Source organism: Medicago sativa, chromosome 3 (assembly GCF_051527215.1).
Source record: "Medicago sativa cultivar Bolivia chromosome 3, Bolivia_mono, whole genome shotgun sequence".
NCBI classification, from domain to species: domain Eukaryota; kingdom Viridiplantae; phylum Streptophyta; class Magnoliopsida; order Fabales; family Fabaceae; genus Medicago; species Medicago sativa.
The window spans coordinates 73,371,790-73,387,475 of record NC_140751.1 but is presented as its reverse complement, the minus strand read 5'-3'; the positions used below and the strand labels follow the sequence as shown (position 1 = coordinate 73,387,475).

Sequence of the window (15,686 nt, the reverse complement as noted above, 5' to 3'; positions counted from 1 at the left end):
AGAAAAATCACTTTTTTTTTTTAACTTTTTGATGGTTATTGTGTAACAAAAAAAATCGACCCCACCAAAAAATTAGGTAATAATTTAGCATTTTTTTTTGATTTATTGTTCTTTTTATCAATTACAACTCATTCATCGTCATTCTCATTCCTTCCAAAATTCATCATCATCTCCCTCATCAAACCTCTTCAGATTTTTTTTAATAACAAACCTCTTCAGATTTGTCCCTTTCCTTCTCCATAAATTCATATCTCTTTTGCCACATATAAATCGACCACACTCTTTTTTTGCATCTGCAACAAATAACAAGCATTTCTCTTTTGCTAAAAACAAAGAAAGAATGTTGAAATATTATGAACACTCCAGATTTAGAAACCTTGTTTCTTTCAAGTGAAACAAACCCAGATGAAGAAGATAAACAAAAGGTGATTTTTCTTTGTGAGTCGATTGAATTGAAAAACTGAAAAAGAAGTTCTAGATCTACCCAATCCAAAAATTCCTTTAGCATCATTAGATAACCCATTCAACAAAAGGGTATTTTAACAAGTGAAGAAAAATTCATGGGCTGGTTCAAAAATTGAATCTTTCATTGATTTCAGTGCTACAACATCTTCAACAAGCTTCCGATGCAGAGGAAGAAGGAGTACAGTGAGAGAAAATAATATCTGTTTTTGACTAATACCTCAAATTCGTCCTTGAATTTTGACAAATCGGCCAAATTCGTCCCTGAATTATTCGAAATAGCTATTTAGTCCCTGAATTTACAAAATGTCAATCAAATTGGTCCCTCCGTTAAGTTGGTCTGTTAATGGAGGTGACGTGTAACGTTAATCTCATACAAGGCTTACCACGTCAGATTCCACGCAAGCAGGGACCAAATTGATGGATTTTCAGAAAATTTCCAAGGACCAAATTGATGGATTTTAAGGACCAAATTGATGGATTTTCAGAAAATTCCCAAGGACCAAATTGATGGATTTTCAGAAAATTGGCAACGGCTCTTTCTCCTTGTACACAGTAACGACTTCTTCTCCCCTTCAAAATTAACGACTCTTTCTTCCCCAAATATATAAATATGGAACCCTAATGTTATTATTTGTCACCTATAGTTCAAAATCCCCCAAAGTTCTTCCATGAATTGGGTAGGTGTTCTTCCCCAATTCAAAAAACGTAAAACCCAAATTTTGTTGATTCAATTCGAAATTAAAAATCATTGGTCATTGTTGAAGAGAGGTGTTCAGATATGATGGGTGGTGGGCATATGGGCAAAAACAACTACAACAGCTGGTCTTCATCTTCAAGCTCTATGTACAATGATGATGTGAGAGAGCTTCATTGTTGGTGTCCTAGAATTTGTGTTGTAAGAAAAGCAAACACTGTCCAAAACCCAGGAAAGGCCTTTCTATGCATGCCATCTGCCTAAGGTTTGTTTAACAATGGTTATGTGATGTGTGAATGGTTTGTTTAAATAGTACTGATTTTGTTTTTTGATTGTATAGGATGATGATGAAAATTGTAAATTTTTTGTGTGGGTTGATGAAGCTGAAGAACTAGACTATTTTAAAAACAATGGTGCTGGTCATGGAAGAAATGCAAGGTTGATGGAGAAGCCAAATGATAGGGGTAGAGAAGAGGTTTGGATGGCAAGGTTGATGGATAAAATTGATTGTGTAGGAAGTGAGCTTAGGTTGATTAAGATATTGATAGGAGTATTATGTTTGATTGAGTTGTTTAGAATGCTATTGTATTGTGCCAAGTCCATGTAATGTTGCAAAGCTGTAATGAAAAGAGGTTGTCAATGAATGAATCAAACCCTTCTGTCAAATAATTTCAATCAAAATGGTCCTTGAATTATATGCATATCCATCATATCGATCCTCAAATTAGTAAAAATACCATCAAATAGGTCCTTGAATTTTTACAACAGATATCACTGTGATTCTTGGTGTATACTTTTGCTAAATAAAGTAAAAAGTAAAAGACAGACACTTTGATTATAAAAAAGCATACATTTGCATACCATCATAAGTCATATATTTGATGTTCATAAGTCATTACATAGCCAAAAAATGCAAATTACATATCCATCAAGTCATCAAATCATTTGATGTTCTTAAGTGATTACATATCCAAAAAACCATAAACTAAACAAGTCCAAAAAGCAATAATTAAACCAGTCTAAAAGCATAATTTAAACAAGCATCAATGCTTTGGAAATCCTGGAGTTGGGATAAACTCCATGTATTGGGATTAAGTAGAAGCAGATGGCCCGTAAGTTGGATTTGGAACTCTAATAATTCCAGGAGCAGTTGGATTTTGTGGAGCAGGACCCCTCAGTGGTGTTTGTTTATGCATGTCATTTGAAATCACTGGTCCTCGCATGCCATATCTCCTTGTACTCATTCCCTGCAAATAAAATCAATCATATAAGCCCTTAAATTATAGAAAAATCCATCAAATTAGTCCTTAAATTATGACAATAAGTCTCAAATCGATCCTTATCATAGAGGGGTATAATTGAAAACACAGGAAAAATTACACTGAAAAGTTAAATCTCGAATTTTTACCATTTCCATCAATTTAGTCCTTGTACACGTGACTGCCTTGTTGACACGTGTACAGGACAACACAGCATGCAAGAGGACATGTCATCACCACTAACGGAGCAATTTGACGGAGGGACCAATTTGATGGACGTTTGTAAAATTCAGGGACTAAATAGCTATTTCGAATAATTCAGGGACGAATTTGGCCGATTTATCAAAATTCAAGGACGAAATTGAGGTATTAGTCATCTGTTTTTAGTAAATGGAGGAGGTAAACTAGAAAATAGAAAAAGCATTAAAAAATTCATTTAATTTTTATTTTTTTAATTCATGAACCGGTTGCACACCGCCACCTGTCCTGGGAAATGAAACTTTCCCATGGTGGGAAATAACTTTCCATTCCCAGGCTAAATGCCACCTAATTATATTAATATAAAAATTCTATGACTATATGAGTCTCCTTGAAGGACAAATTCATTGTCTACATCTAGAGTGTTCAAATACCTTCACCATTTTACCAAAGAATTCCTCCAGAATAAAAGCAAAAGTTAATTTTTATTATTATTATTATATATATTTTTTTTTACAAAAGAGAGCCTAATTAACTCCAATGTTTAAAAATGTTAATAGTCCCAAACTAGAACATGTACAGTTACTATATTAACACACTCCTATTCTTTTTAAATATTTATGTGCTTGAGACACTAAAATTCATGTAATTCAATTTTTTTTAAATAGTCTTAGATTTTTCTTGCGATGTAATCCCTCCGGTCATATTTATAAGCAAAAAACAACTTTTTAGGTACATTGAATAACTAATGTATCTAACCACGTTTATAAACTAGATACATTAGTTATTCAATGTACTTAAAAAGTTGTTTTTTGCTTATAAATGTGACCGGAGGGAGTAAACCAAAACAATTTTTGAAGTTTCCTAATCCACACATGACGCCTTTCTATTTTTTAGGGACCCTTCCTATCACAAAATGACATTGATTGTGCCCCTATCGAGCAATCCATGCAAAAGGAACTCAATTGTACGCACTACTTTTTAGCCGTAAAAACAAAATGCTAAAAATGACATTTCAACAAACCAGTCAATAATTGTTCCTTTAGTTTATTATTATACGGGTTAAATATAGTTTTAGTCGCTACAAAATCATGAGTTTTTAAGTTTAGTCCTTATTAAATTTTAATGATAATTTTAGTCCTCCATAATATTGAAGTTTATAAGAATAGTCCCTTTTTTAAAATCTTTTTACAAAAAATAGATACTTTTAGTCCTTCAAAATAATCTCTATAAAATGGAAATAGGAAACTAAAAGTGAGTAAAAATTTTATAGGAACTAAACTTAAAATCTTGTAATTTTGTAGGGACTAAATACATATTTAACCCTTATATATTCATAACTAATCCTACACACTTTTTTTGATTCAATAATGCGACACATATAGCGACATTGTTTTTTGTCTGGTAATTGAATATGCCACAAGTTTTTCTTTGGTGATTAATACACCACATAACTTTTATCATTTGACAAGACTAGCATGGATTTTACTTTTACGTAAAAGCAATTCAAATTGGTATTGATTCGAATAGACCTAAGAATTTTTAATGTTTACTAGTACTATATAACCAATTTCATCCTTCATGTTTATTAATTAGTACTACATATATAAGAGAAGGCACCAATTTTTTTCATTCTAGTGTTCTCTATAGCTTCTTACATGGCAGCTTACTACTTCCTCTTAATTGTTCTTGTTGCTTCTTCTGCAATATCTGAAGCAGATGGCAAAAATGAGTTAGGTACAGACTTCTACTGCAGCAGCTGCCCGGAACTGTTGTCTATAGTGAACCAAGGAGTTGTAAATGCTCTTAAAAAAGAAACTCGAATAGGAGCTTCTTTACTTCGATTGCATTTCCACGACTGCTTTGTAAATGTGAGTTGTATATGATATGATAATACATTATTGACTTTATTTTAATCCTTTGCTTCACTTAACTTGGCTTCATTTAACGCAATGATCATTAAGGGCTGTGACGCATCGATTCTGTTGGATGATACAAGCAGTTTCATAGGAGAAAAAACAGCAGCAGCTAACAATAATTCAGCTAGAGGATTCAACGTGATTGATGACATCAAAGCCAGTGTGGAGAAAGCATGCCCCAAGGTTGTGTCCTGTGCTGATATTCTTGCTCTGGCTGCTCGAGACTCGGTTGTTCATGTGAGTTATGTTATAAATTTGACCTCAAAAGTTCACATCAATATAGTAGATGGTTAACACATTTTAAATATTTATGTGGTTAATTATGTTCAGTATAGTTAATAAATATAACAAGGTGTTGCGACTCATTAATTATCCATAAAACAAAATTAACTACGACTGTGATTGTCGTTAGCCACGACTTTCCAGTGTTCAAATAAACAATTTTTAGCTATGTAATGAAATTGTGCTTAATGATACTAGTATTCTAAGCACAACTTGTATTCAAAAATACACTTGAAATTCGTGGTTAATTGTGTTGAATGAGAGGTTAGTGAATTGCAACACCTTGTTATATTCATTAAACATCTCATTAAACGCATTTAACCACTGCAGTAACCATTTAAATTATTATTGAATTTTGTTGTAAATTTGTGTATCAGAGAGTATTATTTCTGTCATATGTAATTTCATATCCCAATATGATACTATGCCCTTAATTAGAGAGATTTAATTAATCTATAAAGGGTTAAATGGTTGTTGGAATTTACAGCTAGGAGGCCCTTCATGGGATGTAGGCTTGGGAAGAAGGGATTCAATCACAGCTAGTAGGGCTGATGCCAATAACTCAATTCCTGCACCCTTTCTCAATCTAGGTGCTCTCAAAACAAATTTTGATAACCAAGGGCTCTCAGTTGAGGACTTGGTGGCTCTTTCAGGTAGCATAGTATTCCTATTAATGCTTTATCATGATTCATGACCACAACTTTATTCAAGAATTCTCTGGAAGAAGAATTTGACATTCAATTAATGTTCAATATTAGTACTGTTTCAATTCAATTGAGTATATCTTCAATATCAGGTGCACATACAATTGGTCTCGCTCGATGTGTACAATTTCGAGCACACATCTACAATGACTCCAACGTTGACCCCTTGTTTAGAAAGTCTCTACAAAACAAGTGCCCCAGAAGTGGAAATGACAATGTGCTCGAACCCCTCGACTATCAAACACCGACTCATTTCGATAACCTATACTTCAAGAATTTACTAGCTAAAAAGGCTCTTCTCCATTCAGACCAAGAGTTGTTCAATATTGGAAGTTCTACTAATAATCTGGTAAGGAAGTATGCTACTAATAATGCTGAATTTTTTAAAGCCTTTGCCGAGGGCATGGTCAAAATGAGTAGCATCAAACCCCTTACAGGAAGCAATGGACAGATCAGAATCAATTGCAGAAAAACCAACTGAAAATTAGTGAGTAATGTGTACGTATGCGTATACATACATGTGTGTGTAATTATTCATATATCTTTTCAAAATTATGCCTAATGATATTGTATCATTTTTCATTAGGCAAATAAATGCAAAACATGGCAAGATATTCATTTATAGCGAGGTTTGAATTGTAAGCAATATATATACTAAAAGTCTCAAGCTACAAATTTATCACATGTGAAACAAGATAGTGTAATTAATTGCCAGGGTTAAACAACTTTTCCCTTGATTACAACCTAATTAGGAAATTGAGAATTTTGAAGAGTATGGAATGCATGGGAAATACACAATCAATTAATGCATGTATGGAAGATGTAAAAGTTTAACAAAGGGTGGTTAGTTAAAGACAATTTGGGGGGAAATTTGAATTTGAAATGTGTATTGTAACGTTTGCAAATCATTAGCCATTGAAATCAACGGATGAGATGCATTGGCACCCAAAGTAAGTAGGTTTAGGGATTGCAATCAAGGTTTTAATGCTTCTCGTCATGTGTGCTGATCAATTTGCATTGAAATCAACAGTCCAAATGCTTTTACGCTCAAAATCTAGGGTTAGTGTTATGGAATTAGGGTAGCAATGTTAAGAAGGATTAGACAATAAGGATAAGGATGACAAACAAGGCCAACTTTCTCCTCCATATAATATAATCATATTCATATAAAAAAATCTATAATTATATGGGCTCCTTCAAGTATAAACTCATCCTCTACGCTTAGATTGTTCAAATACCTTCACCACTCTACTAAGAGATTGTTCAAATACCTTCACCACTCTACTAAGAATTCCTATAGGATAATAAAAGCAAAAGTTAAATGTTTATCGATCTTTTATTCTTCTTCTTCTTATTTTTTTTTCCCTTACAAAAGAGAGCCTAATTAACTCCAATGTTCCTATCACAATATGATATTGATTGAGCCCTTGTCGAGGAATCCATGCAAAAGGAACCCAATGATAGGCACTAATAGGTGTACTTTTTAGCGGTAAAAACAAAATGCTAAAAATGACATTTCAACCAACCAGTCAATAATTGTTCCTTTAGTTTATTATTATATTCATAACTAATGCTACACACTTTTTTTTACTCAATAATGCTACACATACAAACAATATAGCGACATTATTTTTTTGTCGGGTAATTGAATATGCCACAAGTCTTTTTTTTTGGTGATTATTATACGACACAACTTTTATCATTTGATAAGACCAGCATTGTTTTTTTTCCTTAAAAAAAGACTAGCATAGTTTTTACATTAAAAAAAATAGATAGTAGCAGCATTTTTTTGTCGGGTAATTGAATATACCACAAGTTTTTTTTGGTGATTAATATACCACACAACTTTAATCATTTGATATAAGACTAGCATGGTCTTTACTTTTACGTAAAAGTAATTCAAATTGGATATTGGTTCGATTAAGTAATAATTATAACCAACTCTATCCTTCATGTATACTAGTACTATAAAAGAGAAGGCACCAATATTGTTCATTTTTGTGTTCTCTATATAGCTTACATGGCTTCTTACTACTTCCTCTTATTTGTTCTTGTTGCTGCTTCTGCAATATCTGAAGCAGATGCCAAAAAGAAGTTACCTACAGACTTCTACTGCAGCAGCTGTCCGGAACTGTTGTCTATAGTGAACCAAGGAGTCATAAATGCCATTAAGAAAGAAACTCGCATAGGAGCTTCTTTACTTCGATTGCATTTCCATGACTGCTTTGTAAACGTGAGTATATACTATATATGAACTGTATATATTAATTTATCTTGATTTTAGTGCCCTCCTTCACTTAATTTGGTCCCATTTAACGCAATGATCATTAAGGGGTGTGATGCATCAATACTTTTGGATGATACAAGCAGTTTCATAGGAGAAAAAACAGCAGCAGCTAACAATAATTCAGCTAGAGGGTTCAACGTGATTGATGACATCAAAGCCAATGTGGAAAAAGCATGCCCAGGAGTTGTGTCCTGTGCTGATATTCTTACCCTGGCTGCCCGGGACTCTGTTGTTCATGTGAGTTATGTTATAAATTTGACAACAAAATTCAACAACAACTTGGTTAATTAAATTTAGTATATAGTTAACAAATATAACAGAAGGTATCACAACTCATTGATTATCTATAAAACACAATAAACATGTCATTCACCATAACTTTTAAGTGTTCAAATTTAATGACATTCATTAACCACAATTTGTATTCAAATATACATCTGGAAATCGTCGTTAATTGTGTTAAGTGGATGGTTAATGAACTGGAACACATTATTATATTCATTAACCATCCACTAAACTCAATTAACCACGTATGTGAACCATGTTAGCCATCTAGATTATTGTGGAACTTTGATGTAAATTTGTGTATCAAAATATAATTTTTATTATGTAACATCATATCCCAATAGAATAATGATACCATACTATCCTCTTCATTAGAGTGGTTTATTTTATTTATAAAGGGTTATATGGTTGTTGGAATTTACAGCTAGGAGGCCCTTCATGGAATGTAGGCTTGGGAAGAAGGGATTCAATCACAGCTAGTAGGGCTGATGCCAATAACTCAATTCCTGCACCCTTTATGAATCTAAGCACTCTCAAAACAAATTTTGCTAACCAAGGCCTCTCAGCTAAGGACTTGGTGGCTCTTTCAGGTACCATAGTATTCCTATTAATGCTTTATCATGATTCATGAGACCACAACTTTATTCAAAAATTCTCAGAATATGGTATTCAATTAATGTTAAATATTAGTACTATGTTTCAATTCAATTGACTATATCTTGAATAACAGGTGCACATACAATTGGTCTAGCTAGATGTGTACAATTTCGAGCACACATCTACAATGACTCCAACGTTGACTCCTCATTTAGAAAGTCTCTACAAAACAAGTGCCCCAGAAGTGGAAACGACAATGTTCTCGAACCCCTCGACCATCAAACACCGACTCATTTTGATAACCTATACTTCAAGAATTTACTAGCTAAAAAGGTTCTTCTCCATTCAGATCAGGAGCTATTCAATGGAAGCTCTACTGATAATCTGGTAAAGAAATATGCTACTGATAATGCTAAATTTTTTAAAGCCTTTGCCAAGGGTATGGTCAAAATGAGTAGCATCAAACCCCTCACAGGAAGCAATGGACAAATCAGAACCAATTGCAGAAAAATCAACTGAAAATTAGTAATGTGTATCTATAATAACACATATATGTATGAGTGTGTAATTATCCATCTACATTTTCAAAATTATGCCTAATGATATTGTATCTTTTTTCATTAGGTAAATAAATGTAAAAACATATGGCAAGGTAATCAACTATTCATTTATAGCAATGTTTGAATTGTAAGCATATATACTAAAAAAGTCTCAAGCTACAAATTTATCACATGAGAAACAAGATAGTGTAATTAATTGTGAGGGTTAAACAACTTTTTCCCTTGATTACAACCTAGTAATTAGGAAATTGAGAATTTTGAAGGGTACTATACTATATATCAAGTTATCAACAATTAATTGACTACATTTATGTATTAGTCTCAATTAAGTACTCAAATATTATACCAATCACTCATCGACAGATTCAACCTCCTCTTCCTCGAGTTCAAACTCATCAATCTCCTTAAAGTATGCCTTCTGTTTCTCAATGAAATCTTCAAACTCAACTTGTTCATTAGGCATAACACGCTGCTTCTGAAAAACAAATTAAACCAAATGGGTTCAAACGGAATATATAAGAAAAACACTGTTAAAAGGAATATACCTTTTTGCATCGAACAGTTAATGGAGTGCGGAGTGCTAGTTCCTTCTTTGGATTCTAAAAACATAAAAAACAAATTAAACGAAATTATTAAGAAATTTAGAATTGGGGAAAATTATTAAGACGAGGAGGTTATACCTTTGTGGAAGGAAGTGTTAATGGCTTAACTGCATCAGGTGGATTCAAACGGGTTTTCCTGAGTAATAATTAAGAAGAGAAGATGAGAAATTAAGGTAATTAATTGTTGGATAAATAGATAAGGAAAAGTAGTAATTAATGTTACCTGATGATGGAGGTGTTGTTAATGGTAGCAGATGAAGAAACAGATGAAGATGAAAAATGGGTTGAAGAATTATTAGTGAGATCTGAAAGTGGGTTTCGTTTTCCATTCTTCATTTTCTGTAATTTGTGATAACAATCTCACTCACTCACTCACACTTGACATGCCTTGTGTTTGTTTTATTTATAGCAGCGCTTTTTGTTGGCGGGAAATTTTAGTTATGTTGTTGCCAACCAACTTGCTATGCGTGTGAAGAGTTGAGTTCGTTAGTCGTGAACTAATCTTATCTTACTGTGAATATATATGTAATTAAACAATAATAATTATTTATTAGGAAGAAGATTATTTTGGGTACTGAACTTTAGAGGAACTGTGGGGCACACTCAGCACAGCACAGTCATAGTGTACTTGCAGTTTTGAAGATATTTTTTTTGTTATGATATCATATCATATCATATATTCAAACTCAAATGGTTGGATAAATTTCAACACAATTTCATTGCTTAAAATAACATAGAATATTAGCATATTAGCATGTACTATAAAGTTTTTTATTCACTCGTCTTTAAAATTTAAAGGGTTAATTATGTTTTTGGTCCCTACAAAATTGCGACCTTGTAAGTTTAGTCCTTACTTAATTTTAAGGGTTAATTAAGTAAATGGTCCCTATAAATATTCCGAATTTTGTTTTTAGTCCCTACAAAATAAAATCACACTTTTTAGTCCCTATAAAATTTTCCATCAACATTTTTAGTCCCTATAAAAGTTTCCATCAGCATTTTTAGTCCCTATAAAATTTTTCCATCAACATTTTTAGTCCCTAAAATGCTTAAGGAAAATTTCACAGGGACTAAAAAGTGTGATTTTATTTTATAGGGAGTAAAAACAAAACTGTGAATATTTATAGGGACTAAAAACTTTATTAACCCTAATTTTAATAGCTTTTTTAATCCCTACAAAAAATTTCTGCACTCAATATTAGTCCTTACTCAATCCAAATTTGTTTAATTTATGCTTAAACTCTTAAGTTTTTCAACAATTTTTTACAAGTGTGTTGAGAACGTTATTAAAAGGTCCTCCAAAAAAAATATCGCAAAAATTTGATTTCTACGTCCATATTTTTGTTACTTATATCTTAAACTTTTGTCGTTTTAAAAAATTCATATTTAATTTGTTTCATGTTAAAAAATTATAGATTTTAGTAAATGAACCTTTCATAGTGTTCTAAACTTCTATAAAAAGAATCGTTAAAAAATTTTAAAGTTTAAGGATAATTAAACAAAATTTATTTTAGCAGGGACTAAAATTATAAGTAATTTTTTTTTTAGGGATTAAAAAAGCTATTAAAATTAAGTAAGGACTAAACTTAGAAGGTCGCAATTTTATAGGGACCAAAAACATATTTAACCCAAATTTAAAACTGCGAAAGTACGAAGAAAGAAAACCACTAGCTTACCAAAAGCAGTTTCATGGCCTAATTTATCTACATATTACAAGTTCATTGTATCTTAAGCTGATGTAAAATAGGGCAAAGGCTATGGGGCACGACCTTCATGGGTCTCCCACCGGTGTATGACCCTTTTTTTTTTTTTTGCAAAAGTGATGTGAACCATTAGATATAATCTTAAGATTTTTAATGGTTGAGATTAGTAGGTTAACTCACCCACTAATTTTCAAATTTTTTATAATATATATTAATTTAATAAATGCAATTGATTTTGGAATAAATTATAAGAAAGTTTCTTGATAGTATGTATGATAGATTAACAGTGGACACCTGTCTTTGAAAATTCTCCGTATACAATAATTTTAAGAGCTTATTTGATATTAAAAAAAATGCGAGTTAAATTGAGATTAGACTATTTTGTGACATTTCAATTTTACCCATGATGTATGTTTAAGAGTATTTGTGACATTTCAATTTTACCCATGATGTATGTTTAAGAGTATAAGTGTTTATGCAACGTAAAAAAATAACTTCAAAATACATGGTGTGCCTGAATAAATAGTAAATAACAATTTTTATAGTAAATAGAATATCATCATTGTTTGCTCAAAAAAAAGAAGAATATCATCATTGTTACATCTAATATGATAATTTATTTAGTGGATCCATAAGTTTAAAACAAACGGAAATATTATCTAATGATATATATATTTTTTGAATAAATTATCTAATGAGAGTATAAGACACCAATTTAAATTATTATGTATTGTCATACTTGTATTGTATTTAATGGTCATATCTAAATAAATATTATCTATTATGTAAACAATACTTTGTTCTTGTACCAAAAATAAAAAACAATACTTTGTTCTTCGGTTTTTTTTATAAACAAAGAAACTATTGTTAATCCCAAATGACATTGTAACCAAAAAAAATCCCAAATGTCATTCTTTATAAATTACTCCATCCGTTCCTTTTTACGTGTTTTTTTAGAAAATTAACACCAAATTAGCGTTGTTTATTTTTACACTTTTTCTACCTATTATACCCTCATTTTAATCCACCAATAAATTCCTATTTGTTTGCACACACTTTATCTTTCGAATAAATTTAATATGTTATCGTTCTCTCGTAACAAACAATTGTCAGTTATTATCTTTTTCTCCAACAAATTTCTATTTTTTTTCGCACTCTCTCTCAAATTAAATTCATAAGCTGCATCTTCATTTAAATCAAAATTCATTAGTACTCTTGATGAAACTTCTTCTTCTTCATTTTCTTCTTGTTCTTGTATCTTGTCAAATGAGTATTCAACTATTTCTCCCTCTTCACCTCTCATCAGCAGTTCAAATGAGTCTTCCACTTTTTCTTCGTTTTGAACATTCATGGAGTCTTTTATTTTCCTTCTCTCAAATTTGTTCTTTTACTTTGCACTTGAAATTTTTAACAATTGATACTCATCTTATATATAGAATTTTAACCCTTCTTGAAACCATTATTTGTAACAAAATTTTGTTTAAATTTGAAAATAACAAGAAACAAACTTTATTTAAAAAAAACAAAATTTGTTTAAAAAAAACAAACTTTAGTTTTCCAAATAGAAAACATTAATTAATTTTATTGAAAAAGATAAGAAAATTGACAAAGGGTATAATTGATAAATCGTACCCTTAAAATACCAAAAAGACAGTTAAATAGGAACGGAAAATTCACCCTAAAAAGACACTTACAAAGGAACAGAGGGAGTATAAGCTATTCACAACTTATACATGTTAACCGTATTAATGTTAATTACCTATCCACTATTATTTTTTAAATTAATCCGCTTTTTTAACATATTAATCATGTTGCACCTGTGCATGACCCATTCTGATCTTGCACCGTAGACGGCACCGTAAAATAGATACAGATTGGGATTCCCTCAATCCGCAAATCCACATTTATGCAGTCAGGTCATCTGATCTTAAACAGATGGTTCTGATTCAATCTTAGTATTTAAATTATAAAATGAAAAATCAAATATGTATTTTCTTTAAACCGTCCAATCAAAATCGAATGTCTCACGTTAACATGACTATGTGAATGCGAGTTCCTATTGAAAGTAGGGAATTCCGATCTAATAGCTATATAGTTAGAATTTGGAAAAATTTGTACCAAAAAAAAAAAAAGAATTCGGAAAAGTTGATCATAACATAAACTTTAAAATAAAACTATTAAAGGAATCCTAAAATCTAATGTCATCATAATGCGTAGTTTAGCACAACAATACAATATATTCGTACTTATATTGTATTGTTGGTTGGTCATACTCATATTGTTAATATATTTATAAGTGGGAGCAACCCCCATCTTACAAGCTGATTTTGTAAGATCGTGAAGCATAACTCAAATGGTAAGACATGCCTCCGACATCATTCATGAACCACCACTCTTGACATTTTGCTTAAATACTTGACATGTTCATTAAATTATCACTTATGAAATATATTTACATTTTGGCAGTTCACTCTTATATCTCCTTGGCCATGAATATAATAATAAAATAAATTTGATTCTTTCCTCAAAAAACAAATAAATTTGATTCTGAAAAATATAAATAAATCTTAACAAATAGGAGCATCACCTTAACGATATATAATTACTGAAAAAAATCAATTAATTTGTAATTAAGATTTTATAATCCAATTTATTTCTGTGAAATATAGGTTCTAACTTCTAATGAATGGAAATATGTAAACTGCAATAACATTTTTTATTTTGCTAAAAAAAACTAACTTAATTTGTTCACATATATTCAAGATGACTTTATTATTCCCTCTGCTTTTTTAAAGTGTCTCTGTGATCACTTTTGTTGCAGTAAGGATGTGCGGTGCACTGAATGAATTATGATGATACTTATGAAAAAGGACGATCCAGTAGTTCTTATATTATAATATCACCATCTCAAATGATTTCCAAAATGAAACTAGCATTTCTTTTGAATCCTGGCAAAACATTTTACCCTACTTTTTTTGATTAAAGTATTTCTTAATTTAATCCCTTCTAGAAACACACACCTCTAGTTTAATTAAATCCGTTGTCTTGTCTCCACTACATGTAACTTTCCACATGAGGTAAAGCAAAACAATAGAAAGACCAAAGTAGACACACACTCACGTAGAGAACAAAACCAGTGTAAGTAGGCCTCTGGTTTAAATTTTCCCGTGTTCCAAATTCGATTAAACACATTAACCCCGCTAAACCTAGGGGCCAATTCAAGTACCAATAAGTCACAATTTTCAACTTCAACCATCTATAAATATTCCCCATCAAAACTTAGCAAATAACAATTCCTCAAAAAGAAAAAATTAAGAGAATCACAAAAACAAAACATCAACATGGAAGCAATTCAATCATGGGTTTCAAAAAACAAACTCGCCAGTATTGGTAAGTTACTTATTATGTGTAACATAATATATTGGATATGAACTTATAACAAAATGGTGCTAACTAACTAAATTTGAATGCAGGGGCACTTTGGGCATCTGGAATTGGAGCATCACTTATAGCTCATTCACGAGCTAAATCTCCAATGAAGCCAAGTCTAAGGCTTATCCATGCTAGGTAAAATCGTCACTACAATCTTCAATAACGATTTTATTTTGTTTTCCATTATAACTGTTGAAATGTGTGTTGTATCGAATAAAGTGTAACGAATGTTTTGGTTTGAAGGATGCACGCACAGGCGCTAACTCTAGCAGTGCTATCGGGTGCAGCTGCTTATCACTATTATGAGAATCGTGATGTTCCTCAAATTACAGTGGTAGATGGTTCTGCTCCAAATGTGACTGAGCTAGTTGAATGGGAGCTCCACGGTCCTTTTTAAGATTACAAGAAGAATTTAATTCCTATCTATGATTAATTTATCAATGTTATCATTATGTTATTTCGATCCTTGTGTTTTTTATGTATGATATGAGTATGATCAGAGTTCAGAAGTCTAAGGTGTTATATGGCTGTTGGGTGTGCATTAGTGCATACGTATGTTGTGTTGAAAGACTTTCTAATTTTCTAACACGTACATACAAGTTCTTTCATAGTTTCAGTTTTGATCATCTCTAAACTAGAAGTTAAAAGAAGTTTCAGTTTGAAATTTCTTATCAAAAATAAAATACAAAGGGAAAAAAA

General features: G+C 31.5%; 4 protein-coding genes and 1 long non-coding RNA gene across 5 annotated transcripts; 3 read left to right on the top strand and 2 right to left on the bottom strand.

Moving 5' to 3' along the window:
- Positions 1-2,017: 2,017 nt before the first annotated feature.
- Positions 2,018-2,757, bottom strand: LOC146940013 (uncharacterized). The gene is made up of 2 exons (XR_015031867.1): positions 2,568-2,757; positions 2,018-2,406 (listed from the first exon to the last, which is right to left on the bottom strand). It is a non-coding gene; the product is annotated as an uncharacterized LOC146940013 (long non-coding RNA).
- A 1,449-nt stretch (positions 2,758-4,206) lies between these two features.
- Positions 4,207-6,215, top strand: LOC146940012 (peroxidase P7-like). The gene is made up of 4 exons (XM_085753590.1): positions 4,207-4,487; positions 4,581-4,772; positions 5,305-5,470; positions 5,614-6,215. Exons 1-4 carry the CDS (start codon positions 4,275-4,277, stop codon positions 6,000-6,002), a joined length of 960 nt encoding a protein of 319 aa, XP_085609716.1. The 5' UTR covers positions 4,207-4,274; the 3' UTR covers positions 6,003-6,215.
- Positions 6,216-7,521: 1,306 nt separating this feature from the next.
- On the top strand, positions 7,522-9,619 carry LOC146940011 (peroxidase P7-like). Its single transcript, XM_085753591.1, has 4 exons — positions 7,522-7,754; positions 7,854-8,045; positions 8,518-8,683; positions 8,824-9,619. Exons 1-4 carry the CDS (start codon positions 7,542-7,544, stop codon positions 9,207-9,209), a joined length of 957 nt encoding a protein of 318 aa, XP_085609717.1. The 5' UTR covers positions 7,522-7,541; the 3' UTR covers positions 9,210-9,619.
- On the bottom strand, positions 9,423-10,348 carry LOC146940010 (uncharacterized). The gene is made up of 4 exons (XM_085753592.1): positions 10,076-10,348; positions 9,931-9,988; positions 9,796-9,849; positions 9,423-9,725 (listed from the first exon to the last, which is right to left on the bottom strand). The coding sequence occupies exons 1-4, from the start codon at positions 10,186-10,188 to the stop codon at positions 9,600-9,602; spliced, it is 351 nt and encodes a 116-aa protein (XP_085609718.1). The 5' UTR covers positions 10,189-10,348; the 3' UTR covers positions 9,423-9,599.
- Positions 10,349-14,843: 4,495 nt separating this feature from the next.
- LOC146940009 (uncharacterized) lies at positions 14,844-15,603 on the top strand. The gene is made up of 3 exons (XM_085753589.1): positions 14,844-14,945; positions 15,029-15,122; positions 15,231-15,603. The coding sequence occupies exons 1-3, from the start codon at positions 14,897-14,899 to the stop codon at positions 15,382-15,384; spliced, it is 297 nt and encodes a 98-aa protein (XP_085609715.1). The 5' UTR covers positions 14,844-14,896; the 3' UTR covers positions 15,385-15,603.
- The last annotated feature ends 83 nt before the right edge of the window (positions 15,604-15,686 follow it).

Excerpts from the sequence above, each read along its gene's own strand:
- LOC146940009 (XM_085753589.1), top strand. The coding sequence starts at position 14,897 with ATGGAAGCAATTCAATCATGGGTTTCAAAAAACAAACTCGCCAGTATT. Across the intron at positions 14,946-15,028 it reads AAACAAACTCGCCAGTATTG|GGGCACTTTGGGCATCTGGA; the intron begins GTAAGTTACTTA and ends ATTTGAATGCAG. Across the intron at positions 15,123-15,230 it reads CTAAGGCTTATCCATGCTAG|GATGCACGCACAGGCGCTAA; the intron begins GTAAAATCGTCA and ends TTTGGTTTGAAG.
- LOC146940010 (XM_085753592.1), bottom strand. The coding sequence starts at position 10,188 with ATGAAGAATGGAAAACGAAACCCACTTTCAGATCTCACTAATAATTCT. Across the intron at positions 9,989-10,075 it reads AACAACACCTCCATCATCAG|GAAAACCCGTTTGAATCCAC; the intron begins GTAACATTAATT and ends ATTATTACTCAG. Across the intron at positions 9,726-9,795 it reads TAACTGTTCGATGCAAAAAG|AAGCAGCGTGTTATGCCTAA; the intron begins GTATATTCCTTT and ends TTTGTTTTTCAG.
- LOC146940012 (XM_085753590.1), top strand. The coding sequence starts at position 4,275 with ATGGCAGCTTACTACTTCCTCTTAATTGTTCTTGTTGCTTCTTCTGCA. Across the intron at positions 4,488-4,580 it reads TCCACGACTGCTTTGTAAAT|GGCTGTGACGCATCGATTCT; the intron begins GTGAGTTGTATA and ends ATGATCATTAAG. Across the intron at positions 4,773-5,304 it reads CTCGAGACTCGGTTGTTCAT|CTAGGAGGCCCTTCATGGGA; the intron begins GTGAGTTATGTT and ends TGGAATTTACAG.
- LOC146940011 (XM_085753591.1), top strand. The coding sequence starts at position 7,542 with ATGGCTTCTTACTACTTCCTCTTATTTGTTCTTGTTGCTGCTTCTGCA. Across the intron at positions 7,755-7,853 it reads TCCATGACTGCTTTGTAAAC|GGGTGTGATGCATCAATACT; the intron begins GTGAGTATATAC and ends ATGATCATTAAG. Across the intron at positions 8,684-8,823 it reads GGACTTGGTGGCTCTTTCAG|GTGCACATACAATTGGTCTA; the intron begins GTACCATAGTAT and ends CTTGAATAACAG.